This window comes from Mustela erminea, chromosome 13, assembly GCF_009829155.1.
Source record: "Mustela erminea isolate mMusErm1 chromosome 13, mMusErm1.Pri, whole genome shotgun sequence".
NCBI classification, from domain to species: domain Eukaryota; kingdom Metazoa; phylum Chordata; class Mammalia; order Carnivora; family Mustelidae; genus Mustela; species Mustela erminea.
The window spans coordinates 259,035-286,471 of record NC_045626.1 but is presented as its reverse complement, the minus strand read 5'-3'; the positions used below and the strand labels follow the sequence as shown (position 1 = coordinate 286,471).

At 60.1% G+C, this 27,437-nt stretch overlaps 2 protein-coding genes across 9 annotated transcripts in view; one reads left to right on the top strand and one right to left on the bottom strand.

Annotated features, from left to right (window-relative positions):
• The window catches only part of KCNG2 (potassium voltage-gated channel modifier subfamily G member 2), a 46,913-nt gene extending 42,727 nt beyond the window's left edge, over window positions 1-4,186 (top strand). For all 6 annotated transcript variants that reach the window (XM_032310850.1, XM_032310852.1, XM_032310853.1 and 3 more), the window contains one exon: window positions 1,291-4,186. In XM_032310850.1, coding sequence (XP_032166741.1) covers window positions 1,291-2,103 — 813 coding nt within the window. In that variant the 3' untranslated portion in view covers window positions 2,104-4,186. The remainder of the gene's footprint in view (window positions 1-1,290) is intronic.
• The window catches only part of SLC66A2 (solute carrier family 66 member 2), a 47,725-nt gene continuing 24,350 nt past the window's right edge, over window positions 4,063-27,437 (bottom strand). For all 3 annotated transcript variants that reach the window (XM_032310856.1, XM_032310857.1, XM_032310858.1), the window contains 2 exons: window positions 14,497-14,713; window positions 4,063-5,865 (listed from right to left, as the gene is read on the bottom strand). In XM_032310856.1, coding sequence (XP_032166747.1) covers window positions 5,658-5,865; window positions 14,497-14,713 — 425 coding nt within the window. In that variant the 3' untranslated portion in view covers window positions 4,063-5,657. The remainder of the gene's footprint in view (window positions 5,866-14,496; window positions 14,714-27,437) is intronic.

Genomic DNA, 27,437 nt, shown 5'->3' with positions numbered 1-27,437 from the left:
CATGCGCACACGCACACAGACACATCCATGCGCACACACGTACACAGACACATACATGCGCACACACGTACAGACACATACATGCGCGCACACACACAGACACATCCATGCGCACACACGCACACAGACACATCCATGCGCACACACGTACACAGACACATACATGCGCGCGCACACACAGACACATACATGCGCACACACGCACACAGACACATCCATGTGCACACACATGTGCACATGGATGCACGCAGATACATGTGTGTGCACATGCTTACACGGTGCACATGTGGATACATACATGCGCACGTACACACGTACTCGCACACATGCACACACATGCACACGGATATGCGCGTGCGCACACGTATGTGGCTACACATGTGCACATATACACATGCGCACACACGTGCAGATACACACATGCACGCGTACACACATGCACACACACGTCCGCACACTGGGATTACCGATGCTGCCCCTCAGGGACCCACAGCTTGGGGACACCCACGGTCATCCTGGAACAAACTCCATGACTCTCTGCCCGGTTTCCTTCACGACAGCGTCCAATGATGAGAACACCCTGGGGTCGAACGACTCCCTACTTAGTTACGAATGAACTCAGTTTCTTTGGCAAGAAATGAGCTGTTCTAGGAGCCTGCTTCCCCCTCCCCCGGGGGAAACCTCTGCCCCAGGAGTTGTGGAACTGGGGGTGGGGACAGTGCCTGGTTTCTCTGGTGACCCCCATTCACTGAGCTGACTGGGGGGAGGAGGTCAGAGCAGCTCAGGTCCTCTGGGTTGCCTCTCCTGGTGTAACACCACCAGCACAAGCCAGGACCCCAGGCAAGGCGGGGACCCCAGTGTTCTCAGAGCAGCGTAGGGCGGAGCCTCCATCCAGGGCAGAAGTGGGGACTGGGAGGGAGAAGGCGCCCCCTTCGAAGCTGCACTGCCCTGGGGAGCTGGGGGACGCGGCCTGTGTTCCGGAGCAGGTCTCCTCGCTGAGCTGGGGCGGTGGTATTTCTCTCGCCTTTTTAAATGAATTTCTGTAGCTTTGCTCGAATAGATGTTCCGTTTGCCGTTTGCCCTTAGGCCTGTTTCCAGAGGCTTTAATGGCTGTTTTTAATGACTTTCACCAGTAGTGCTGGGGAGGCGGGGAGCGGGTCGGCTGAGCTCCTGGCTCCCAGGTGACAGCCTCGGAGGGAAACCGGGCCCCCGCGCATGGGGGAGGAGGGTCCGGGCGCGTGGGGGAAGGGCAGCGCGGGCGTGACCGCACCCCGCCCCTCTCCTCCGCAGGGCGAGTGCTCCCCCAAGTGCCGCAGCCTCTTCGTGCTGGAGACGGTGTGCGTGGCCTGGTTCTCCTTCGAGTTCCTGCTGCGCTCGCTGCGCGCCGAGAGCAAGTGCGCCTTCCTGCGGACGCCGCTCAACGTCATCGACCTCCTGGCCATCCTGCCCTTCTACGTGTCGCTGCTCGCGGGGCTGGCGGCGGGGGGCGCGGGCGCGGGCGCGGGGGGCGCGGCGCTGCTGGAGCGCGCGGGGCTGGCGCTGCGGCTGCTGCGGGCGCTGCGCGTCCTCTACGTGATGCGCCTGGCGCGCCACTCGCTGGGGCTGCGCTCGCTCGGCCTGACCGTGCGCCGCTGCGCGCGCGAGTTCGGGCTCCTGCTGCTCTTCCTCTGCGTGGCCACCGCGCTCTTCGCCCCGCTGGTGCACCTGGCCGAGCGCGAGCTGGGCGCGCGCCGCGACTTCTCCAGCGTGCCCGCCTGCTACTGGTGGGCCGTCATCTCCATGACCACCGTGGGCTACGGCGACATGGTGCCGCGCAGCCTGCCCGGGCAGGTGGTGGCGCTCGGCAGCATCCTCAGCGGCATCCTGCTCCTGGCCTTCCCCGTCACGTCCATTTTCCACACCTTCTCGCGCTCCTACTCCGAGCTCAAGGAGCAGCAGCGGCGGCGCGCCGCCAGCCCCGAGCCGGCCCTGCGCGAGGACAGCGCGCGCTCGGCCCCGGCCACCGAGGACGGCCTGCAGGGGCCCGCCACAGCCGCCCACGCCGGGGTCCCCGCACCTGGGGGGTGGCCGCGACTGTGGCCCCCAAGAGGCCGCTCCTCCTGAGCTTCCTCAGGAATAGAAGCGCGTCACCCCCCAACCCCATCCCACGGGCGACCTCGGGGTGGGGGTCCTGGATCCCTCCAGGTACCCACTGCATGTCCCTCTGGGCAGCGCAGCCCTAACTCGGAGGGAGGGGGACTGATCCTCCGCTTCTGGTCATTGCTTCCCTCTTTCCTCCTTCCCTCCGGAGTTCGGATTCCCCAGCCCAGAAATTCCGAGACCGTAGCGAATGCCAGGCGGCCGCCCGTGTCCACAGGCCGTATCCTCTGCTTCCCGGCCCCTTGGCTGGCAGCTCCTGGAGGAGCGATCTGCGGTGGGCAGTCTGCGGGGGGGCTCCTGCTTCTGCAGGGTCATCCACCGTGGGCATCCCACTGCGACACACGCACACACACACACACACACACACACACGGCTTCTTCTTGCCCAGCTGGAGACGGGCCGGCTTCACTGACAGCCTTCTGTCGGCTCCAAGTTCTCGGAGGGTCAGCGCAGGGAGCCACACCATGTCACACCAGCAGCCAGGGCAGTTGCGCCACTATCCTGCTGAGGGGAAAAGCCATACAGCTTTATCGGAGGTCTAAGCCTGTGGAAAGGGACCTTCATCTACTCTGATTAGAGCCCCACTTCTCGTGGGGCTCGGGAGCCTGTGCCCCGCTGGCCGATGTGATGACGGGGCCCCAGCTCCTTCCCACACACCCAGCGGCTGTGAGTGGAACCAAAGAAAGAAGCCACAGGTGACTTTTCAAGAACGGAGATGGGCTTATGGCGAAAAACGCCTCTGCGTGCTTGACTGCTCTTCATTTCACCATCGGGATTTTTACTGCATGCAGAATTAGCAGTTAATTTTAACGAACTGATTATCAAAAAGAAAGTAAAAATCTACCCTCAGAGCAAGACAAGGGTCCAGGCTGGGGATGCCGGCTGCCGGAGAGAGACCACGTGGGTGTCACCCACACGGAGCTGCTCCAGGCCAGACTCACTCTTGGACCCTGGGGCTAGTGCGGGAGGGGTTTGGGGGGGGTCATCCAAAAATTTAGAATATCATTTTCATGTATTTTCACCATATCTCTTTGATATTTCTGAGACCTTGCCCCCAAATGTAAATTGTCTCCGTGAAAATAAAAGAAGAACTCAGTACACACAGCTCCATTCCTACAGGCTTGACAAAACTGTCCACTTTTCTTCAAACACTTCCCTTGGCCTTTCTTTAAACAAAAGACTTCTCACCCTTTCAAGGCATTCGGTGGTCAGGGCCTCCCCTGGCCTGGTCCTGCTGCTCTGTCGGGGGAGCTGGTCTGCCTTGGGGGGCCAGTCTGTCCTGGGGCACTGGTCTGTGCTGAGGGGCTGGTCTGGTCTGTCCCAGGACACTGGTATGTCTAGGGAGCTGGTCTTTCCTGGGGGAGGGGTTGGTCTGGTCTGTCCCGGGAGCTGGTCTGCCCTGGGGGCTAGTCTGAGGGGGTGGGGTCGCTGGTCTGTCCTGGGGGACTGGTCTGTGGCTGAGGGGCTGATCTGGCCCAGGAGACTGGTCTGTTTGGGGAGCTGGTCTGGCCCTGGGGGCCAGTATGTCCTGGGGCACTGGTCTGTGCTGAGGGGCTAACCTGGTCTGGGGGGACTGGTCTGTCCAGGGGGCTGGTCTTTCCTAGCGAACTGGTCTGTCTGGGGGGAAGGGGTGGTCTGGTCTGTCCGGGGAGCTAGTCTGCCCTGGGGACTGATCTGTCTGGGGGGTGAAGGGGGGCTGCTGGTCTGTCCAGAGGGTGGGGGCTGGTCTGTCTGGGGGGCTGGTATGTCCGTGTGGGGGAACCAAGACAGCAGTCTGGTCCCTGCCCCTCACAGGGGCAGAGCTGGACCCCAAGAAGAGGGCACCCCCCCTTCTCTGAAGACCCGTGTGGCGAAGGAAGGATGGGGACCCATGATTCACTGTGTCCTGGGCGCCCGCTTGGACTCCATTCACGAGGCCACACGGATCCGCAAGCGGTTTATTGGGTTAAAGTCAGAGCGCAGAGACCCCGAGTGCTCCCCTTGCTGGGCACATGCCGCACGGCCGCAGTCAGAGGGAGACACTTCAATCTGGAGGCAATTACGGCTACTGACACTCCCTGTGTTTAAAAATAAACATTTTCAAAGCATCTTACAGCCCAAGTGACTAAGCAGGACCCTCACTCAAACATTCAGGCGTTTGTGAGCAAAGCTCAGGAGGAGGCAGCAGCTGGAACAGCAGGACAGCGGCGCTGCCCCCGCACACCCGCCCTAGGGCCGCCCTCCGCCCTGCAGAGGGGAAGCCTCACGGCTGCTGGGACACTCAGGCGCCGGAACCTGGGAGCTCACCCAGGGCTGCTGGGCACAGCAGAGATGCTCCTGTACAACTGAGGGGGGAACAGCATGTGGCCAGGGACGCCCCGCCCTGGCACGTCACCCCACGCCCGAGGAGCGTGGGGACACCTGCATCACACGTGCCCTCGCCTGACTCGCAGGCCATCCCCGTCCTGGAACACGGACGTCCAGGGCGGCAGGCTGCAGGCACGTGCGATTCCCAGAACCCAGAGGGAACACCAGTAAGTACGCCTGTCCTCGGCGGAGGGTGTGTCCCTACAGACCTGGTCCTGGGCCCCCAGCTTTCCTGGGGGCACACACGGGCCACTTGTGCCCCCCACATACCCCCAGGACTCATGGGGAACTCTAGGCTCTGGTGCCAACACCCCTGAGCTCACTCTGGCAGCATGCAGCCGGCACGGACACAGGCTTGCCTCCTCGCTGCCAGCGGCGTCTACACAGGCATCTCCCAGGAGGCGGCCAATGCAGAAATGAGGTGTGTGGACACACGGAATACTCTGGGCCCCACAGCCAAGCTGAGGGCCAAGTCCTGAGTCCCGTGACGCGGCCGCACTGAAGATGACCCTCACAGGGCCGACTCCGGCAGGTCACCAAAAGCACTTGTAACGTGCGTCCCCACGGCTTCCTTCCCACAAGCACCAGCTGTGTACAAACCCCAGGCCTACTCTCTGTGCCCGGGCCCTGCTCTGAGTCTCCCTCGCGCACGTGCTCTCTCCAGGATGTCCACGTTTGGGCCATTCTGAGACCAGGCCCTGTGCGCCGGGTGCGCGGGCTCTCCTGGTGCCGCTGCTCACCCCTGCTCCCCAACCCGCCCAGGCCGAGGGTTGCCGACAGCCCGGCTGCAGGCCCCGGGGACTCCCGGCAGGCCTGAGACCCGGAGGGGCTTCCTGGCGCCCTGTCCCGCAGCAGCCCAAAGTCTGCCGTTTCCTGGGTCTGTGAGCACATTCCAGGTCCCAGACAGGCGTTTTCTGAGAGGAAGGAAGAGATCACTTGCTTCTCCGTCACCTGGAAAACAGCCTCAGCCCAGCCCCGGGGCCTCGTGCCCACTCACACGCGTCCTCGGGGCGGAGCACGAATGTGGCCCCCAGGCCCCTGGCAGCCCACCCGAGACCCACAGAGCTGATCGAGATCCCGATGGCCCGGACATCCCCTTGGCCACGCAGGGACGACAGGCGCCTGGGCCAGGGCCCACGGCGGAGGCCACGCGTCCGTGTCCCCCCGCCACCTCAGAGGGCCTTGGCGCTGGCGGGGTGTGCCACGTGGGGGGCTGGCTTCTGGGGGTGGCGGGCGAAGGCGTAGGCCTGTCCCAGGATGGCCAGGTCCACCAGCACCTGCAGCAGGCCGCACACGGAGAACTGCAGGGGGGCGCCGTTGAGCAGGAAGTAGGCCGTCTTGAAGGTGTCGCCGCTGGCCCACATGAGCACCATCTTGATGCTGCAGAGACACAAGCCGGGGGTCAGCAGCCATCCAGGCCCCCACCTGTCCCCCGCCCCGCTTCTCCTGTCCTCACCGCGAGGCCACGGCATGCACAGCCGTAGGGACAGGCAGGCCCTGCGGCTGCCAGGCAGGGAAGCAGACACCGTGGACACCGTGGCACGGCTCACGTGGCCTCCTGAGCGTTCCGTCCCTCCTGACGGCCGGCGTGCATGCTATGACCCTCAGGAGGCATGCTGTGGCCTCAGACGGGAGGGGGGAGACCACCCCTTCCCACACGGCATCCCAAGGACCACCAGGCAGGTGGGGACGGCAGGAGAACAGCACTTGGCCACGGGGACGGGCGGGCTGAGCCAGGCTGGCCTCGGGAGACTTGCCTGGCGGGGGGCCCTGTAGCCAGGAGCTTCCTTTCCTGGCCGGGCAGCCCCATCTGCACCCAGGCGTGCTGAGGACGAAACTGGAGGCCACAAGCAGCAGCAGAGCGAACCCCTGGTCACGGGAACCCCTGCCTGGCCAGACCCCCTCCCTCAAACGGTGACTGGAGGGAGATGCTGTCTCTGGTCGCCGACGCCAACCTCCCTTCCAGCGCTTCAGATCAGTCCACAGGCAGGCAGGGACCCTCAGCCCTCAGTGGGTGGCAAGGCAGCACCTGTCACTGCGACGTCCCCCAGCCACGTCCCCCAGCCACGTCTCCCCTGACAGCTTCGAGCACCCAGGCTTCCCAAGGCACCGGCACAAGCACTATTGTGTTTTCCGGTAACTTACCAGTAAATTTAAATCAGACCCGTTTCCACCCGTGGCCCGAACCCTCCCAGCTAAGTGAGCCAGAGCAGAGTCCGAGAGGAGCTGCTGCCAGGAAGGGGGGTGAAGACGAAGGAAGGGCGTGGGGGTCCCCACGCAGACGGGGAGCCGTCTGTGCCAGAGCCGCCAGCTCCAGACCAAGGGCCACACATCCAGGCACTGAGCTTGCAGACGGACACAGTCCTCTGAGCCCCAGGCTCGTTCTCACTCCGAAAACCAGGGTGAGGACTCCCGTGTCTGGAACGCCCCGCCTGAGGACGTAGCTCTGCGTCCCGCACTCTGCCGCGGCCGTACAGAGCGCAGACGGGGACGGAGTGGCCTCCCGACCTGCCGCACACAGGCTGCCTGAGGCTTCGCGGGATGGTCACGGGGAAGACGGCCCGCAGCCTGGCGGGCCCCGCGCAGCCTCTCCGTGGACGGGCGCTCCACGACCGGAAAGGCCCCCAGATGTGTCCCCTTTGGCCTGTGATTCTGGCTCACCCGGCATTCTAAGACTCTGTTGTGAGGGAGCTGGTAACTCTGCGTTTTAAAAATCCACACCGTGTACGACAGACCCTCTTTTCCTAGTTGCTTTCAACATCCGACTTCGGCTTTTAGCAGACCGTGACGGGGTCCGTGTTTGGGAACTGAGGAACTTCTCGAATCTGTAAGTTTATCTGACATCAAAGCTGGGAAGTTTTCAGACATTCTGTCAGTATTTCGTCTGCTCCGCACCCCTGCTCTCCTCCAGACTCCGACGACATCAATGTTAGATTTTCTCGTACTTTCCCTGAAGCTATTGTTCCCCTGGTTTTTCTCTGCTGTGGAGAACGTTATTTTTATTGATCCGTCTTCAAGTTCACGGGCTCATTCCCCGGCCATCTGCATTCCACTACTGAACTCACGAAGTATATTTTTATCTGGCTTACTGTGTTTTTTAATTTAAAATGTTCTGTTTGGTTCTTTTAATTTTATAGCTTCCACGTCTTCGCTGAGTTGTGCCGATTTCCATTCACTTCGAGCGTGGTCCCTGGAAACTGGGACCATTCCCAGGCCCGGGTGCCCTCGCTGGTGGTGCGTCGTCGGCTGGCCGGCTCCTCCTCTGAGCTGCGGAGCCGGTGCTGATGTCCCTCCGCTGTGTGTCCTGGGCACGGTCAGTGCCACATGACGAGACTCCGCGTCCCTTCAAACCCCGTGGGAACGTCGGGTTCTGCTGCAACAGGCACGGTCACCGTCCAGCGGCATGTGGGCTGCCATGCGTTCAGCTCCTGTGGCTGCCACCAGCTCTGAAGGCGGCGACTCCGGGCCTGGGGCCTGCCTAGGGTCTGCAGAGGAAGGGCAAGGCCAGAACACTGACAGCCGCGGCCGGAGCTCACGTGTCCCCACACACGGAGCAGCGGGGGCTGCACTGGGAGCCCGTCCTGCTTGGCCCCGGGCATGGTGCTGAGCTCCAGGCTGGCGGGTCCAAAGGGAGACCAGCACCACCCATATCCGTTGTTCCCAGGGTTTCCTCTTGCTGCCCGGCCGAGTCCCCCCAGCTGCTGGGCACCTCCTGTCCAGGCTCTCTGCGCCCCTCGAGGGAGAGTTGGGCTTGCCCCCTGCGGCCCTGAACAACATATGCGTTCCACCACTGGCCACCCCAGACTGGCCCCTGGGGATAGCTGGCCTGGTCTGCCCCGGACGGGGCAGAGGGACAGCGATTGTTGCTGTGATGTCCCCCCCAGGATCCGCTGCCTGCGGTGACCAAAAACCCTGCACTTGCCAAGGCTGTGCCTCCAGCTCGGCCCGGACCGCCTGGTCTGGGGCAGCAGCGGGGGAACTCGGCGCGAGGCAAAGGGCCCCCCGGGGGCTGGACAGCGGGGAGCACGGGCAGGAACGGGGCTACCGACACGCTCGGCGCTGGTGGGGGCCGCAGAGAAGGACACAGCAGAGCGACCAGCGGAGGAGGGAAGCAGCTCAACCAGGGCACCTGGCCAGGGCCCCCCTACGGGCTGCAGGCACCTGGCCCACTGGGCTGAGATGGCCCGCCTGAATGCCCTGTGGAGGGGCCCGCCTGCCCGGGAGGGGCTGCTCGCAGCTCCCATGCTCACCCCTGCGCTCTTCCAAGGAAAGTCCACACCCACACAGCAAGCATTTCAAGAAGCTCCGAGAGCAGCCAAGGTTTCTGCAAAAGGCCGTGAGGACAAGGAGAGAAGCAACAGGGCCCAGCAGAGGAGTCTAGTTCCGTCCTACAGAGTTAACAGTGCAAGACTCGGTCTGCCGGAGGCACCCACATTTTATCAGGAGATGGAGGCACCTCCCTCAAAACACAAATAAAATCTAACAAGCCCCAGCGCTGGTTCTAGGCCTGGCAGCGGGGTCCGTCAGGGGGCCGGGCTGGAGTCTTCGCAGCGGACCTGGGCGGGAGCAGCCAGGCCTGGAGTGAGCCAGCCTGGAAAGGTCCTGCCTGTGTCTCCAGCTCCTCGGGGCCAGGCCGCTCCTGGGGTTAGGGTGCTCCCGGCCCCCCTGGAATGGCCGCCTCGCAGGAAGCTGGCCCCTCCAGGCAAGGCGGCACTCCACATGAAGGCCTGGAGACAGTCCCAGGACCTCCACCCAGTGCCCGGTCACAGCCCCTCCCCCAGGCCCTGAATGCACAGGTGGCCTCTGCTCAGGGTCACAGATGTGACAGCCCCGCGGGCGGCCCCACACCAGCCACCTCGGTGGGGGGCTCAGGGTTGGGGGCATGGCCCCCAGATCAAATACTAGCCGAGCGCAGGAAGCGATCAGCACCCTGGGTGGTCAGCTGTCAGGAAGGAGCGTTCCTGTGCAGGGCTCGGGATGTACGAGCTCATGCTGTTACCCCAAGACCCTGAGGCGCCCTGTCCCCACGAGCTGTGAATTCCCATCACCCACAACAACTATGGGAGGGAGGAACGAGCCCCAGAAGCTGGGCTATCAGTCCACAACGTGCCAGGGATGTCCTGGAGTCCCCACCCCAAGGGGGACCAGGATGGAGAAATCTTTTTTTTTTTTTTTTTTTTAAGATTTTTTAATTTATTTGACAGAGAGAGATCACAAGTAGGCAGAGGCAGGCAGAGAGAGAGGAGGAAGCAGGTTCCTCGCTGAGCAGAGAGCCCGATGCGGGGCTTGATCCCAGGACCCTGAGATCATGACCTGAGCCGAAGGCAGAGGCTTAACCCACTGAGCCACCCAGGTGCCCCTGGGATGGAGGAACCTTAACCAGTCCAGAGCTCCAACACCACAGGAAGCCCCGACCGCCCCTCCCAGGCCCCAGCTGTGGCTTCCTGCCCGGGCTGGAGATGGGGCTGTACCCCCCGCCTGACCCTCTTCCACCATTTTAATCCAGGCTCCTATTACCTTATTCCTGACGTCTGCATTTTTCCTCCCAAACTCTTCCTAAGATTCCTCTCACCACCTCCTTGCTCTGTCCTGCAGTCCAGAACGCGTCTTCCCAGCTGGTGCCCAAGAAGCGATGGCCCCGCTCCTGTGCCCGCCCAGCCTCCCCCAGAGCCCAACGAGGCACGCCGACTCCTGCGGCCCCCCCCCTCTGCACCCTCAGCCTAGACCTGGACCTTCTCCCTTCCATGAATCAAAGGCTCTCCTGTAAGTCAAAATCCACCCAAAACACGTCCCAGAGGAACAGGCTTTTGAGACCTTGGGTCAGACGGGGGTTTCTTGGGTCTGATGACGAAGGCAGGAGCAACAACCCCCACCCCCACCCCCCACAAGTTCATTAACTTCAGCAAATTTAAAGTCTTTTGTGCTGAAAAGGAAAATACCAGGAAAGTGAAAAGACAACCCACCGGATGGGAGAAAAAAATCTCGGATCATAGGCCTGACAAGGCTGTAGTGCGCAGTGCCATACGGAACCCTGCAACTCAGTAATGAAGACAGACCGCCGAGTTTAAAGCGGGCAGAGGACTGGAACAGAAGTTTCCCCAAAGGCACACAGATGGCCAAAAAGCACGTGAAAAGATGCTCAACCTCATTATCATAGGGAAATGCAAACCGGAGGGCCCACGTGACACCCACGAGGACGGCTAGAATCGACAGGCCACACGGTAACAGGCGTCGGTGAGATGCCGGGTCGGAACCCTCAGGTGCCACTGTGGACCCAGCATGGCCGCACCTCAAATCGTTCAACCCAGAGCCGCCGTCCGACCCAACAGTGCCACCTGGTCTGCTCCCAGAGAAAGGAAAGCAAGTGTGCAGCGGAAACTTGTACGTGACCTTCACGGCAGCATTACCTGTAACAGCCAGAAGATGCCGGACACCCAGATGTCCGCCAGCGGAAGAACAGGCGCAGGTACGTCCACACGACCAGACTGTGGCCCGGCCTCCGGAGCCGAGCGCGGATACGTCGTGCACGGCGGAGCCTGGGAGCACGGTCCGCTTCCCCATGGCTCCGTTTACGTCCAGCACCCTAGAGACAGCCGGTCCAGGGCAGCCGAGGGCCAGAGGTGGGGCAGGTTGGGAGCATATGGAGGGTGATGGCCAGCAGGTAGGAAGTTTCTCCGTTGGGGGAGGAAAGTGCTCTACCGCGACACGGAGAAGGCGGCCACACAGTTCCGTGGGCACGCCGAACTCTTCCCACCTGCACACCTGAAACGGGTGATGGGGTCGCGACAAAGCTGGGTAAGGGCCCGGAGGTCCCGTGCCCTCTCCAGGCGCACTGCTCTCCCCAAATCTGTGCGTCTCCACCGGCCTGAAGCTCTCTGAAGAGCTCGTCTGAATGACCAAACAGACGTTTCTTATAGATCATCATATTGCGATTTATTTATCCACTTTTGCTGATCCTTTCGTCCACCCGTGGACACCGGGGCTGCTTCCGCGTTACGGCTGCCGTGAACGGTGCGGCTGTGAATGAGTCTGCAAGCAGCGCAGGACCCTGCTGTCCGCTCTCCTGGGTCGATTCCCAGAAGCAGAACTACCAGATCATCTGGTGATTTTCTTTTTATTTCTTAAGGACCCCATGCTGCTCTGCACAGTGGCGGCACCAGGGCGCCTGCCCGGCACCAAGGCACAAGGCTCCTGTCCCCGCCGCCACCACCGCCTGCTGCTTTTCTTCTTCTGGGAGCAGCCACGCTCCTGGTGTGAGGGGGCCTCAGTGTGGTTCGATCTGCAGGTCCCTGAGGGTCAGCGACGCTGAGCACCTTTTCTCGCGCTTCTTGCCCACTTGTACATCGGCCTCGGAAACATTCTTCTGGTCTTTGTTTCTTAATTGGGTTGTTTGGATTTTTTGTCATTGAGTTTTAGAAGCTCTTTCTGTAGACTTAATGTCAACCCTCACTGGACAGAGGCCCTGCGCATATTTCCTCCCATTCTGCCGGTTGCGATTTTGTTCCTGGACAACCTCCTGACGCATGAGACTCGTGGTTTATAAGTCCAATTTGCCTTTTTGGTTCTTCCTGTGCCTTTGGTGTCCCATCCAAGAAATCACTACCAAATCCAACGAAAGCATCCAATGATGCTTTTCTCCCGTGTTTCCTTCTAAGAATGTCATTGTTTCAGGTGTTGATTGATGCTTTTCTCCCGTGTTTCCTTCTAAGAATGTCATTGTTTCAGGTGTTGATTGATGCTTTTCTCCCGTGTTTCCTTCTAAGAATGTCATTGTTTCAGGTGTTGATTGATGCTTTTCTCCCGTGTTTCCTTCTAAGAATGTCATTGTTTCAGGTGTTGCTTTAGGTCTTTGTTCCATTTTGAGTATTTCTATGCATGGTGGCAGGTAAGGGTCTAACCTCGTTCTCTTGCACGTGGACGTCCCGTTTCCGCAGCACCACGGGCTGGGAACAATGCTCCTTCTCCACTGAACGGTCTTGGCACCCCTGCTGCAAGCCCCTGAACACACAGGGAGGGGTCGTTTCTGGGCTCCAGCTCTATCCCACAGGTCTGTCTATACGCCGGCAGGGCAGCCTCGATGGCACCTGCACAGTCATTTTTGAAATCTGAAGGTATGTCCTCTAGTTTTGTTCTTTTTGAGACTGTTTTGACTATTTCAGGTCCCTCAATATTCCATGTGAATTTCAGGACAGGTTTTTCTATTTCTGAAAAAAAAAAAAAAATCACTGGGATTTTGAAAGGGTTCCACTAAACCTGCGGCTGCCTTGGGTCGTGTTGATATTTTAACAATCCTGAATCTTCCAGGCGTGGATGCGGAATGTCTTCCCTTCCACTCATGTCTTCAAGTTCCTTCAACAGTGCTCTAGTTTCCACTGCACGAGTCTGCTACTTCCTCGGTTAGTCTCCATAGTACCACGAACGGGATCGTTTTTGTCATTTCCTGACTGCCCTGCAGTCTGCTTGGTCTCAGGGGACTGAGCTGTTGCGTCATTTCCTACATTACAAGGCTTGAATCCTGGGGCACCCGTGTGGCTCGGTCCGTTGAGGTCCAACTGTTGATTTTGGTTCAGGTCACGCTCAAAGGGTTGGGGATGGAGCCCCACGCCGGGCTCTGTGCTCAGTGGGGGTCTGCTTGGGATTCTCCTGTCCCTCTGCACCCCCACTCTCTAAAATAAATCTTAAAAGAAAAGCCTTGAATCTCTGCCTTCCAGAGATGTCTGTGGACTCAGCTTCCCATCCATGGGCCATCGTCTCTAGCCAGAGGCATCAGCAGCCTCTACTCCGACCCACCTCTGACCCACGGACAGTCCTTCCCCATCACAGCAGCTCGGACTTGGAAAATTGAGACAATGTCAGATTCAACTGCCAGGGTGTCCCGTGTGTGCTGAGCATACTAAGAGCGGCCACAGGACCTAGCCAGTGAACGGTGGCAGCCCGGGAGCCGCCGCACACACAGGCGGGCTACGGAGCGGCAGGTACGGGAACAGTGTGACCTCACTATGAGCGTGTGCCGTGGCCACAAACCAGGCGGTTGGCCTCAGTGAGTCTGCAGGTAGCAAGGGTCCCCAGGGAGGGGATACCCTGTCCCAGTCCCGGCACAGGCCTCCCACTGCACATTCCGACTTGAAGCTGCTCACTAGACTTCTGTCATGCGTCGCGCGAACAGACCCACCAGGGAGAACTGGGTAAGGAAGGGGCTGTAAGCCATCACGGGACGGACGGCCGGCAGACCGAGGGAGAGCACAGACAGGAGGCCCCAGGGGAGTGGGGTCACGGATGCTGCCTTCACACACACAGGACCACCCTGGGAGGGGTTGAGGGGCTGGGCTGCATGGACCTCAGGGAAAAAGCATGGGAGCTTCAGGTGCTACTGCGGGGCCTCGAACAGAGCCTTGGGCAGGGGTCCTCACGCCTGGGGAGGAGGCTCCCCATCACAGGAAGCAAGTAAGTACGAGAAAAGCACCGGCAGGAACGGCGAAGCTTCAGAGCAAGCCCATCCACGGGGGCCCCGGGAATTCCCGTCGACATCTTGTTCCAGCGCCACAGGCGACTTCCACAGGCCGGGGGAGGGCTCCACCCAGCGCCTTCGAGACCCGTTCCACACGGGCCTCCCGTGACCGGGAGGGCATCTAAACACACGGAGGGCCCTGCGGAGACACACGGCTGCCACCTAGAGTGTATCTCGGGACACAGCCCCCACCGCCGGGCACCAGAGCCACCTCCGCTCACCTGTGCTCCACGGGCAGAGCCTCCTCCCTTCTCAGCCCCCCCGCAACAACGCTCCAGGTTCAACCCGGGAGACCCCGTACCACACATCTGTTTCACAAGGGGGTCGCGGCGTCCCCTTGCGTGTTCCGCACAAACACATCTGCTCACGCGTCCAGATGTCTGCTCTCTACCTGGCGTCTCACTTAAAACACAGCAGCCAAGTCTGTACACATTTGGTTTTTACCAAACACGCGGGCACACTGGTACCAACAGATGTGGTGAGAGCGACTCCGGTCCACTTACCTCATTCCCTCGGTGGACTGGTGGCGGTAGTTGCGGTAGAGCTGTGGGACCCCCAGCATGGCCTCAGTCAGCACAGCCAGGAAGCCCAGGGTCTCCACAAACAGGGCCGAGTCCATGGACAGGTATGTGACGTAGCCCGCCACTCCCGTGAAGGCCAGGACACACTGCACGTAGTCCCCAAAGCTGCTCCAGTGCCAGAAGTGGTGAGGGTCAAAGTCTAGGGCAAGAGGGAGAAAGAAATGTAAACTAGGCATACGGGTCATGGTCAGCATGAGGACAGGATGTGGACTGAGTGAGGTCGAGGTCCGTGTACAGAAGACAGATACGGGCTGTGGGGCTCCATAAGCTCTCGACCAAGGCCGTGGTGAGGAAGCACTGGTGAGGGAGCCGTGATACACACACGAATCCAACGTAAAGACGCTAGACCCCTTCCGTCCGCTGAGGACGCAGGCAGGGACCCTACTGGAGCCTCCGGGCGCCCTTCCTGGGTGAAACCCTCGCCCCTTCCCTCCACGGCTGCACTGCTAACCACGCGCCTCATTTCTTCAGACGTAAAAGAGGAATAACTTCATCTCCCTCCTAGGGCTGTTTCAGCGGTTAATCTTCGGAACCCGACAGAGTGCCCAGCCCGTAAGCGCCCAGCCAAGCTACGTGCGTGCCATCACTGCACACATCACTGAGGGAACGTCGTCTGCTCCACGGATGCGTCCTGCAGAAACTGAACTCACAGGCGCTCACCATCAGCAAACCACAAGAAGTTCCTGGGCTTTGGCAGATAAACACGGGAGGCCCTGGGGACAGAGGTGGCTTCAGGGAAGGTCAGGAAAATGGAGACACATACAGAGAGAACATGGGGGGGCACGATGCGCCCCAGGACTGGCCTGGCCGTCACTGGCAGGGTCTGGGCGTGGGCAAGGGTGCGGGCTAGGGGGCTGGCCACCCAGGGGCCAGGAAGTACCCTGAAGGGAACGTCCAGCCCGTGTACAGGAGCCTGTCCTCCCCGCCCCGGGCCCTCCCTCCCAGCTCCACCCCCTCACTCTGTACGAGAACACCACCCCAGGTCTGAGCTAGAAAGCAGGCGGTGTGTGGGCAGGAGGCCAGAGGAGGGGGACACAGTGTGCAGGTGTGACGACACGTCCCAGAGCAGGGCGCAGTGGGAGCGGCTCTGCCTCCTGAGCAAAGCCCGGCTGCCCGGTAGGGGTGGCCTGGGACCCGGGGCTGGGAGCCGACACTGAGGCATCCCCTACAGAAAACACGGAATCCCAAGACGGTGCAGCAAGGACACCTCAGACCTGGGGGGCTCCTGCCCTTGTGCCGGGCAGTGCGGGGAGCACGTTCAGAGCCGAGGACGGGGCCAGGACCGGATGAGCTAAGGCCGGCGGGAGACGGTTCGGGGCCGGAGCGGAGCCAACGAGGCCTGAGCTCAGTCTGTCCGAAGCCTTCTCTGTCAGGTTCCCCAGGAGCACGTCAGTTAACAAAGAACTAACAGAAAATCCTACCAAAAGCTTCTGGGAAAAGACTGAAACTAGACCCTTACCTTCGCATATACAAAAATTAACTCAAGATGGATCAAAGCCCTAAACATGAGAAACCCAACTCTGAGAAGAAAACACAGAAAGCTTCAGGGTGTCGGGTCTTCAATGGTCTCTCCGATGTGACAGCAAAAGCAAAAATAAATAGGGTGATATCAAAATTTGAGACTTCGGTGTTTCTAGGAAAAAAGCTCTTTGACATTATTGGTCTTGGCAACAATTTTTTGGATATGACATCAAGAGTGCAAGGAATGGGGTGCCTGGGTGGCTCAGTGGGTTAAGCCTCTGCCTTCGGCTCCGGTCATGGTCCCAGGGTCCTGGGGTCGAGCCCCGCATCGGGCTCTCTGCTCAGCGGGGAGCCTGCTCCCCCCTCCCACTCCCTCTGCTTGTGATCCCTCTCTCACTGCGTCTCTATCAAATGAATAAATAAAATCTTAAAAAAAAAAAGTGCAAGGAATAAAAGCAAGAATGAGTGGAACCACATCAAAACAAACAACCAACGAACCAACCAGCAACACGAAAAGGAGACCTACTGAGTGGGAGAAAATATGTGCGAACTGTCAGTCTTACTGGGGTTATACCGGATCATATATGAAACCCATTCAGCACAAAGGGGAGAAAGTTTAAAAAGCCAATCCAGTTAAAAAACGGTCACGGGACTGACTAGATTAGCAGACTAGGTCTTTTCCCAAGTAGACACTCCGATGGCCGACGGACGCTCGGACAGATGCTCAAGGCCCTCGGCGCCAGGGAAGTGCAAATCAGAGGCCCGACGAGACCGCGCCGCGGCGGGAAGACGAGGGCGAGCAGGCGGAGGAGGGGCCGCGCCGCGGCGGGAAGACGGGCTGGCGTGGCCGCCGCGGGGACAGTACAGAGGCTCCTCAGGAAGTCAAAAGCGGGGCTACCCCGTGCTCTGGCAGCCCCCCGGCGGCCCCCTCTGGAACAGAGCCTGAGGGAATGCGGGCAGCATCCGGAAGAGGTATCCGGGCCCCACGTCCACTGCGGCTTCACGCACAGCAGCCAACAACCCGAGTGACCGTCGAGAGAGGACGAGGTAACGGTTCGGCCATTAAAAAGGCGGGGGGGAGGGGTCTTGCCTCTAGTGACAACACAGACGGAAACTGAGGACGTCCTGTGAGTAAAACCCATCAGAGAAGGACACGCCCTGTATGTCCTCCCTCAGACGCGAATCCAAAATGCCCAACTCAGAGAAACGGAGAGCAGAACGGTGGCTGCCAGGACTGGGCTGGGGAGAGGTCAGTCCCGGGGTACAAAGCTCCAGTTTGGGGCCTGATGTACAGAACGTAACAGTAAGTAACGCCCGAGCGCGGCTGGCTCGGCTCGTGGAGCGCGCGACTCCTGATCTTGGGGTCACGTGTTCGAGCCCCGCGCTGGGTACAGAGTTTTTAAAAAGACTTTTAAAAAAAAAAAAAAAGGCGCCTGGGGAGGCTCAGTAGGTTAAGCAACTAACTGCCTTCAGCTCAGGTCATGACCCCGGGTCCGGGGATCGAGCCCCGCGTCGGGCTCCCTGCTCAGCACGGGGCCGGCTTCTCCCTCTGCCTCCGTCTGCTTGTAGGCTCTCGGCGTCAAATAAATACACAAAATATTTTTTAAAAATTAAAATTAAAATTAAAAAATTTTTCAAATGTGTTGAGAGAAAACATCTTAAAAATAATATAATAAAAATAAAGTAATTGTGTGAAGGTGTGGAAGTATTACTTAACCTTACCATGCACTTAGTTCACAACATCTGTGTATTAAAACATCACACTGCATGTCTTAAATTTAAAGCGTTATATGTCAATAATATCTCAATAGAGCTGAGAAAACTAATCTTTTAAAAAAATCTGTGTTTCAAAAGACACAATCAACAGTGCAAGGCAACCCAGGGAACAGGAGGAGGTCTCTGCGGATCCCAGGTCCAGGGAGGAACTCGTGGGTGTGGGATATACAGAAGCGCGCAGCTCGGGAACCAGCCGACCCATTTTCAAAGAGGGCGGAGGGCGTGTCTCCGCGAGGGCCTGCGGCGACGCATGAAGAGGTCCCCAGGGCCGCTCATCGTTGGAGAAGCACAAGTCAAAACCAAGTGCGCCGCGCTTCACGGCCCTTCCAACAACAGAAGTCGGCGGCGGCGAGGGCGCGGCGACACGGGGCCCTCGCGGGCTGCTGATGCGGCACGGAGGCCCTCCCGGAAAGCGCAGAGGGCGTCTTGGCAACGGCGAACAAGGCATCACCGCAGGAGCCGCGACTCTCCTTCCGGGTGTGCGCCCGGAGAGCGGGGCCAGGGGCTCGGGGACAGCTGCGCCCGGGGCCCCAGCGGCGGGGCTCCCGGGAGCGGGACCCCGAAGCCACTTGCTGTCTGTCAGCAGGTGGACGAGACGCAAACCGTGGCCCACACGTCGACGGAGCATTAGTCCGCCGTGAAACGGAAGATTCTGCACCGTGCGAAAACACGATGGACCTGGCGGGCGTTGTGTGCAGGGCAACAAGCCCAGGACAGAAAGGAAGGGGACGCGGAGTCCCCGTGCCTCCAGGCGCAGCGATTCGAATCCAGAGTGAAGGAAGCAGAAGGCGCGGTCCGTCGCCGTCGCTGCTGCGGCCGGGAGAGGGCTGAGGTGTCCGTCCAGGCTGGTGAGGTCTGGGCTGTGGGGGAGGAAGACCCGGTGGGAGGCGCCTTCACGCGCAGCAGCCACGGGAGGCGAGGGGCGTACGGAGGCCCCGAACGGGAAAACTGAACTTCCACCCCCTTTCCCGCCGCCGCAGAGACCAGCCTTCCTCCCCTACACGACTGAGCAATGGGCAGCAGGTACGTCTGCAGGTCACAAGGCAGGAAAGGATTGTGACGTACGTCTGCAGGTCACGAGGCAGGAAAGGACCGTGACCTCTGGCAGATGGGAAACAGGCAAAGGGAACCCAGAACTGACCGCCGCAGGTCGGGCTAGAGCGAGTTTCCGGGGACCCAGGCCGAGCCCACAGAAACCCGGAGCGGCGTCCAGGAAACGAGGCAGCTGGAGTCGGCAGGACAAAACTCCAGGAAGCAGGACAGCACGGAGAACGCGGGAGGTCTGCAGAGCGTCCTGCCCAGGCCCTTGGCGGAGCGCCGACCGCAAGCCCAGGGAAAGAACCACCGGGCGGGTAAGCGCTCCCCGTGCCCAGCGTCCATCCACAAAGGGCCAGGAGTGCCCCTGCCCGCCAGAAGGGGAGCCTCCCGATTCTCCGGGCTTTGGGAGTCACCAGTCCAGACTGGGCAAGGCTCTGGTCCCAGCCGACTCATCAGAAAAGCAAGACCTAAAAAGATCAAACTGTTTCCAAGCTCCTTCAGTGCACCCCCAGAACAAAGCTCACGCACCTGTGGAAACTGAAGACGCCCCAGCGACAGGGGCGGTCAGACAGCCACAGCGGAGCAGCCAGCGGAAAGGAAACGTGGCCCACGATGCAGCGACAGATCGGCCGACTGCAAAGACATGCACAGCCGATGTGCACGTTGGCATTTAGCTGACAAGGCGATCAAAACCGCCGTTATAACTCTGTTCCGCATGCTCACAAGGTCAGAGACAGAAAATTCTGTATTTGTATAACATGCGTACACACCAAATACCCACAGTTTTTAAGACCAACCCCTCCCAAAAGCCATCTGGGATCTGAAATGAAAAATATATGGACGGGATTCACATCAGATCACACAAAGAAGCAAAGATTGGGAAACCGGAAGACAAAGGAAGAGAAGCTGCAAAATATGACAGAAAAGAGCATTTTTTTAGCAGAGCATTAGTCAGCTGTGGGTAACCTCAGGGAGCATAGCTGTGTGGTGTGGAGTCCCTGAATTTTGGGGTGGGAGAGGGCAGAAAAAAGGAGCCAAGATTGTTGAAGAAAAGTAGGGCCAAAATTTTCCAAAATTTTATGGACACTGTGAGTCATAAACCGAAGCAGCACAAGAAACCTGAGGAAAACTGTGCCATCGTAACGACATCTCAACACGAGCAATAACACGGGAACCACGGCGGCAGCCAGGACCGCGCGCACGCGGAGGAACGGGGAACGCGCCCTCGGGTCGCTGGTCCGGCGCAGCCCAGGCGGCGAGAGCTCACGGGCACTGACAGAGAAAAACGCATCTGCTTAGACGGCCAGACCTCACGGAAATGTCTTCCAACATGAAGGTGGGCGATAAAGACTTTTTTTACATTAAAAGCTTAAAAACTCCATCACCAGAGAGCCGTGGCGCCAGAAACCTTATGGAGAAGGGCAGTGGTACCGGATGGAAATCCGGATCTGACATCTCCGGCAAGGACGCGGCAACTAAGTGGGTAGATGTATACGATATTTTTCTCATAATCTCATTCTCTTTAGTAAGTGACTCGAACAAAAATAAGAACAAAAGAGCAGGGGTTCAGCACACACAAAGGACAGCCGCCCAGCGACGGACGGCGGAGACGGGGCTAGCGGACCCCGCCACGGGCCGGGCTCTCGGCAGCACGCGCAGCGCCCGGGCGTCCCCCCAGGGCAGACGGAGGGAAAGATGACCACGGTAAGCCTCAAGCCACTGCCCATGCATGGATACGGCAAAAGAGAAATTCAAGTCAGCAAAGAAAATTAGAAAGTATTTGGCCTTGAGTGTAGCGAACTTAGAGGCAACAAGTCCACCGCGCCGCTGCGTAGAGCCCCTGGCCGCCCGCTCGGCCGCGGTGCCTGTGCCAGAGCCAGGGTGCAGGAGGGCTGGCGAGGAACAGGTCACACCCACCGGCAACGGGCGCCGGGCGGCTCCACCGGCGGGGCGTCCAGTTCTTGGTTTCCGCTCAGGCTGTGAGCTTGGGGTCGTGGGATCGAGCCCCACGTCGGGCTCTGTGCTCAGCGGGGAGCCTGCTTGGAAGTCTCTCCCTCTCCCTCTGCCTCTCCCGCTCACGCTCCCTCCAGAAACAAGTCACTCAATCTTTAAACCCAAAGTGAACAGATAAAAGGAAGTAAGAATAACAGAAACCAATACCCAGAAAACAGGAAAAAAGAGAAAACCAGTGAAACCAAAACGAGACCCACCATCTCTAGGCAGGATAAACGAGAAACTGTAAAGGAGTCAAGAGGAAATGAATAAAACAAGTAACCAATCCCCACCAGGAAGCTGAATGTGAATTAAAAACTTCCCACAAACGGGGCGCCTGGGCGGCTCAGTGGGTTAAGCCTCTGCCTTCGGCTCAGGTCATGATCTCAGGGTCCTGGAACCGAGCCCCACATCGGGCTCTCTGCTCAGGGAGCCTGCTTCCCTCTCTCTCTCTGTCTGCCTCTCTGCCTGCTTGTGATCTCTGCCTGTCAAATAAATAAATAAAACCTTAAAAAAAAAAAAACTTCCCACAAAGAGAACTCTGGGCACAGACGCTTCCCCGAGGGACCTCACAAGCTCGAGTAAACCGAGAAGTACAGAGCAACTCCCAGCTCACTCCACGGCGCCGGCATCGCTCCGACACCAACCCCGGATAAAGGCATCGTAAGCGAACCACAGACCAACAGCTTTCGTGAACGCAGACGTAAGAACTCGGAAGAGGCTGCGGCAAATAAACCCGCACACAGAAGGGTTAGCCCCTCGCGACAGAGCAGGTTCATCCCGGAACGCAGGGCTGCGGGACTGCCCAGGAACCAATCACGCGATGCACTACGTCTTATTAAACTAAAACAGGAAAACATAGGCTCATCTCAACAGGTGAACGAAAAGCATCTGGCCGACTCCACACACAGTCCTGCTGAACGATGGAGGAGTAAAGGGACCTTCCGCGACCTGAGGACAAAACACACAAAAACCCTGCGGCTAACCCCACACTTGTGCGGACACCCTGAGACCGGGAAGCCTGAGACCAGGAACGGGACAGGAGGGCTCCCCAGCGCTGCTCGACACCCCCCAGAGTTCGTCATGGCGACGAAGCAGGAGACATGAGACACGTCTGCCCGGGAAGGAAGAGGGAGCCTCACCTCTCCTCGCTGGTGACGCGATCATGACCGCATTTCACAGACACGGAAGGAACCCACTAGAACCCATGAGCTCAGCAAGGTCGCAGACGGTACGCTCGGCACACAAAAACCAACAGGGTCTCTACGTACGAGCAGTGAACAATGAGAAAGTAGAATTTAAAGAGCAAAACCGTCTAGGACACCACCGAGTGTGAGTCACTCAGGGATCAGAGAGATGTGTGAGACCAGCACACAGTGAAATTCAGACACTCGGCGCTCGTGGGCCGGAAGCCTCGGTGCTCTGTGCGGGTTCCCAGACCAGCCCCGGGTCCTGTGATCTTTCTAGAAGGACTGACACAGGAGGAGCGTAACTCCTCCAGCAACAAACTACTGACAACGGGAGTCAGGCTCCACCGAGGAAGCTCCCGGAGACTCAAGGCCCAGAGTTTTTACTGCAGACACCCTGCCTGGCACGTCTCACAATCCCACTTCCAGAAAGAAAGCAAGTGTCCAGCACATCCCCCGTCATACCCAAGTCCAGGCACAAAGAGCCCCTCCCCCAGGGCTGGGACGGAGGCAAAGTCTCCTGGAAATCCGGACGCCAGCCCTGGGCCAGCTGCGCACACGGGCCCTTCTAAGGCCGCTGTGTGAACACCTTCTGCATTACCGCCAGATGTCAGTTTCCCCCAGATTAATCTGAGATTCAAAATAATCCCCAAATCCTAGCATGTTTTTTGTAGAAATTGACAGACTGATTCTAAACTTCTACCGAAACGCACAGAATCCAGAACAAAGTTGGAAGACTAACAACACCTGATTGCAAGACTTCTTACCAAGACAGTGTGGTCCTGACCAGGGATGCAGGAATCAGACGCTGATCTTCGATAAACACACGAAGGCAGCCGAGCGGAGAGAAGACCGTGTCTGGACAACCACATGCGGATACGGGCTGTGGCGAACCCTCACACCAACAAACACGAACTCAGAGCGGGTCACGGATCGGAACACAGAACCCAGGGGCGCCTGGGGGGGCTCCATGGGTGAGGCCTCTGCCTTCGGCTCCGGTATGATCCCGGGGTCCTGGGATCGAGTCCCGCGTCCGGCTCCCTGCTCGGTGGGCGGTCTGCGTCGCCCCCGGCCCCTCCCCCCACGCTTGGGTGCACTCTCTCTCACGCTCAGATAAATAAATAAAATCTTTAACATAAATAAGTAAGTGTAAAGACAGAACAACAGTTATGCGAAGGTTTCTGATACATCAAAAGCGTCACCCGTAAAGGAACAAACTGGTAAAGTGGATTTCATAAAATTAAAAATGTTAAAGAAAAAAATACCCTCAGAGCTCGGTGAGACCAGCGTCCCGGCCGGCCGATCGGGCACCTCACCAGCGAGGACGCAGAGACAGCAGCTGGCCCGGCCAAGGTGCCCAGCGTCACCCTTGAGAGGAGAACCGAGACGCCCGCGCGTCCCTCCAAGGCGGGACGAGGTGCCAGCCAGGAGCCCACTCGCCGCGGGGGGCGCTGGGCAGCACCAAGGAAGCCGAACCCACTCACTGTCGGGTCCGGCCAGTGCACGCCCACGTGTACCCCGGGGAGAGAAGGCACATGGTCTTACAAGGACCCGTCCACGGACGTTCTGTGCAGCCTTATTTGGACCAGCCCCACAGCACAGCTCCAAGACCCGGTACCACCGACACCAGCACGGGCGGACCGCTCCCGCCGCAGCTCGGACACACTACAGGCAGCCCTGCCGTGTGGACGGAGCCAGCGGAACAGGAGACAAACAGGACGACCCCGTCTGCGCTGAAGTCCAGTCAATGCAAGTGGACGTGCAGGGGAAGCGGTCAGTGGTGCCTGCTGGCGCGGAGGCAGCTGGGGTGACCGAGGGAACTCGGGGGGGCAGGCGCGCTCAGGCTCTCAGACCGCACTGGGGAGGGTGTCACAGACACGCATCCGCACTCACCCAAACCGCACACCTTAATACAGGCTCGCTGTGTGCTGACTGTGTCTCAGCAACATGGGGTGGCCCACAGGGACTGGGGAGCCATGAAGCCACACGGTGGGGAGAAGGACCCCCAGTGCTCAGGAGCCACCCTGGGCCCCGTCCACACCGCCAGACCACAGGCTCCCGAGCTACATCCAGGGGCGACAACACAGGACGGCAGCTGTACTAGGGATTTCCACAAAAGCGGAAAAGAGCCCATTCCCGGCTGAGACCCCTGCTGCTGCCCAGGGTCCCAGGCCTGATCCCCACCCCGGGCGGCTGGAGGGGCGGGCCTCCCCCCGCGGCACAGCCCGCGGACACTCTGTCTGGGCGGACCGTCACCCCTCACATACCCTGTCACCCCTCACATACCCCACATGTCCCGCGAGCTTCCTCGCCCTCCCAGCCCCGCCTCGATGCTCACCCCAGGCCACACGGCCACCCACTGGGGGAGCCCAGCAGCCCCCGCCTCCGTGATCCAGGCTTTCCCGTTTGCTGCTCTCTGGCCACACCCGGCTCTCAGGAGCACACACTCCCCAGACCACAGGACAGACGTCCATTCCTGTGGGACACAGCCCTCGGTTCACACCTTTTCTTCACCCTCGGTTCATTCCTTTTCTTCCCTCATACTGCGGACCCCACCTTTTCTGGGGGGAGATGTTCCTGAGTCTCTGGGGTTCTGGGGTGGGGAGGGTAGCCCCGTGGCCAAGCGCAAGAGGTACCCTAAGCGACACGGGCCTCGGCCGGCAAAGCTGGGGACGCGGCAAGCTGCCCGGTTTCCCAGCTCTGTGCTCATGGGCATGGCACTGTGGAAAGTGTGTCCACAGAGCAGAAGCCAGGTCTGGCCCCTGACCCCAAGGACACCACACCAGTCACCAAACTCTGTGCCCACCTGGCACCCTTCTTTCCAATTCCTCCCCAACCAGAAATTCGGGGGGGGGGGGATGCGGTGCCACTCGTGACTGCCAGTGTCCTTTGCTGGGGTAGGAAGTGACCGTCCCACACACACAAGTCCCAGGAGCCACAGGGGCCCATGGCCCAGGGACCCCACAGGACAGTCCTGACCAGTGACACGTCTCTGCCAATGGCGCCTCGGCTGTGCCTCAGACCTCAGCCCACCCTCCGCCCCTAAGTGCAGCCTTCCCGGACCTGCAGCCCCCCCAGCCCCCACCTCACTCAGCTGGAGCCCTTCATGTCTCTGAGTCCAGGAGGCACAGCCGCAGGTGCCCGGCCCCTCTCCAGAGGGCTCTTCGTGTCGGCTCCCAACGCCCCAAGCCATACACTAGGGGATACTGAGGCAGCACCACCGGCTGGATACAAGGCAGGGGGGGACAGCAGGACCCCCTCCCCCAGCCCCCACCGGGCAGGGGGCAGCTGCCAGCGGCCACAGGGCTGAGGGAGTCGAGGGCCCGGAGGCTGCTGAGGTCTCAGGGTTCCACTGACTTGGTTTCACTCCTCATTGCTCTGTGCAGAGCTGTGAAGGCCAGCGTGCCTGCAAGGGGGCCTGGGCACCTCTCCGCACAGCCTTCGGGCCTCGTGAGACTGCAGAGGACCTGGCCAGGCAGGGGGTGAGGCCGAGTCCAGTCCAAACACTGCCCCAGCCGCTGCGGGGGTGGGGGGGTGGCCGGCCCCCAGCTCTGCAGCCTGACCCCTAGGACAGTAGCAGCAGTCGGCCCCTAAAAGACCCCATCCCCAGCCTCCCCTGAGGAGCAGGAGCCACAGAGACCCTGGCCCTCCCCGAGGACGAGGACACCCTAGCCCTCATAGGTCACTTCCTGGCTGGCTTGACCTTATCAGGGCTACACCGAGGACCCCCTCAGTGATGGAACAGTTCCGTAACCCCCAGAGGTTTCTGCTCCTGCAATTTCCACCCAACTCCCGGACCTCGAAGCCCGCGAGCACCCCCGTGTGGCCCACTCCCGCCAGTTCGGGCAGAGTCCCGCCTGCCGGAAAGAGGCTGAGCAAGCAGGGCAGAGGGCAGGCTGTGTCCCTCCCCAGGGCCAAAACGACAACCGGAAGTTGCTGGAGAAAGCGGGGTGAGTCCGGGCTCACCACATAGCCACGGGCTCCCCAGGTGCCCCGAGAAGCACGGAGAGTGCAGGGGTCCATGGCTGTTCCCGCCTGTCAGAAGCTGCTGGCCCGGGACACAGGCCTCTGCCAGCTCTGCCCCCAGGTCCCCAGAAGCTGGGGAGGGGGGAAGGTGTGAACTTGAGGGCTGCCGTCCCATGGTCCACGACACACACAGTGCCCAGTGACGTGGGCGCAGCCAGGGCCGAGCTGTGGGACAAGCGGGGGCTGCCACAGGACTGGGTCTGCTGGCTCTGTCCTACGGGACAGGACCCCCAGCTGCATGCAGCAGGCGGCTCCTGGTAAGGCCCGGCCACTCCCCAAGGACAAGGAGAAATGCAGGTACTGAGAGGGCCTGCCACAGCAGCCAGAGCAACGTCACCAAAGCTGAGCGCCCCTGGCCACTGTCACCCCTGCATACCAAAAGCCGAGCTCTCTCCTAGCTTCTGTCACCCCTGCAGCAGAAGCCAAGAACTCCCCTGGCCCCTGTCACCCCTGCTCCAGAAGCCAAGCACCCCCCAGGCCCTGTCACCCCTACACACCAGAAGCCAAGCTCCCCCGGCCTCCGTCACCCGGCAGCCAGAAACTGCTTGTCCCAATGGGCGCCCCCACCGCCGGGGCCCACAGGGCCTTGTGCCGCATATAGCCTGGGGCTCCCGCTGCACAGCTTCTGCCCAGGAGTGGGGGCCGGGCAGGGCAGCAAGCCTAGCATCGAATGGTCAGCCCCAGTCCCCGGAGGCTCAGATGCTCCCAGAGGCGAGGGTCCCCACGAGAAAAGACGGGGTGGGGGGGGCACGGCCTGGGCCTGCGATGACAGCCTACCCGTCAGGGGCCCAGCCTGCCTCTTGCTGTTGTGTGGCTTCCTGCACAACGACGTGGCCTCCCTGGGCCTGTCCCCGCATCTGTAAAATGGAGAAATCTCCGTACACTCCACACGGGCCACGTGAAAATTAACCAACTTCTCGTAAAAGACTTAAAACAGCGTCTGGCACATACAGAGCGCTCAGTGTCCGCTACGTCGACGATAAAGTCTCCTGCATGAAATCCTCGTGGCCAGAGGACCACATCATGTCTTCCCCTCCCACGCGGGGGCAGACTCACCCACGCAGCTCCAGGGTGAGTCCCCCTGTGCTGCTTTCTAACGAGTCCCCCCTTCCCGAGCCCAGCAGCGGACCCGCACCATCTGGGAACCAGACTCAGCAGAACTCGGGGACCAGCCCGGCTCCCCCTCCACTCAGGTCCCAGCCCATGCCCAGCCAGGGGGTCTCATCTGCAAAAGCACTCCCTTCCCCAGGGGCAGGGTCCACGCTGCGGGGGCAGAGGCTGCCCCAGACACACCCAGGTCTTTCTGAGGTGACAGGCTGCAAGGAAGCGCCCCAAGAATCGTGGCAGGTCGCAGGGACTCACCGGCAACCCAAGCAGACACGG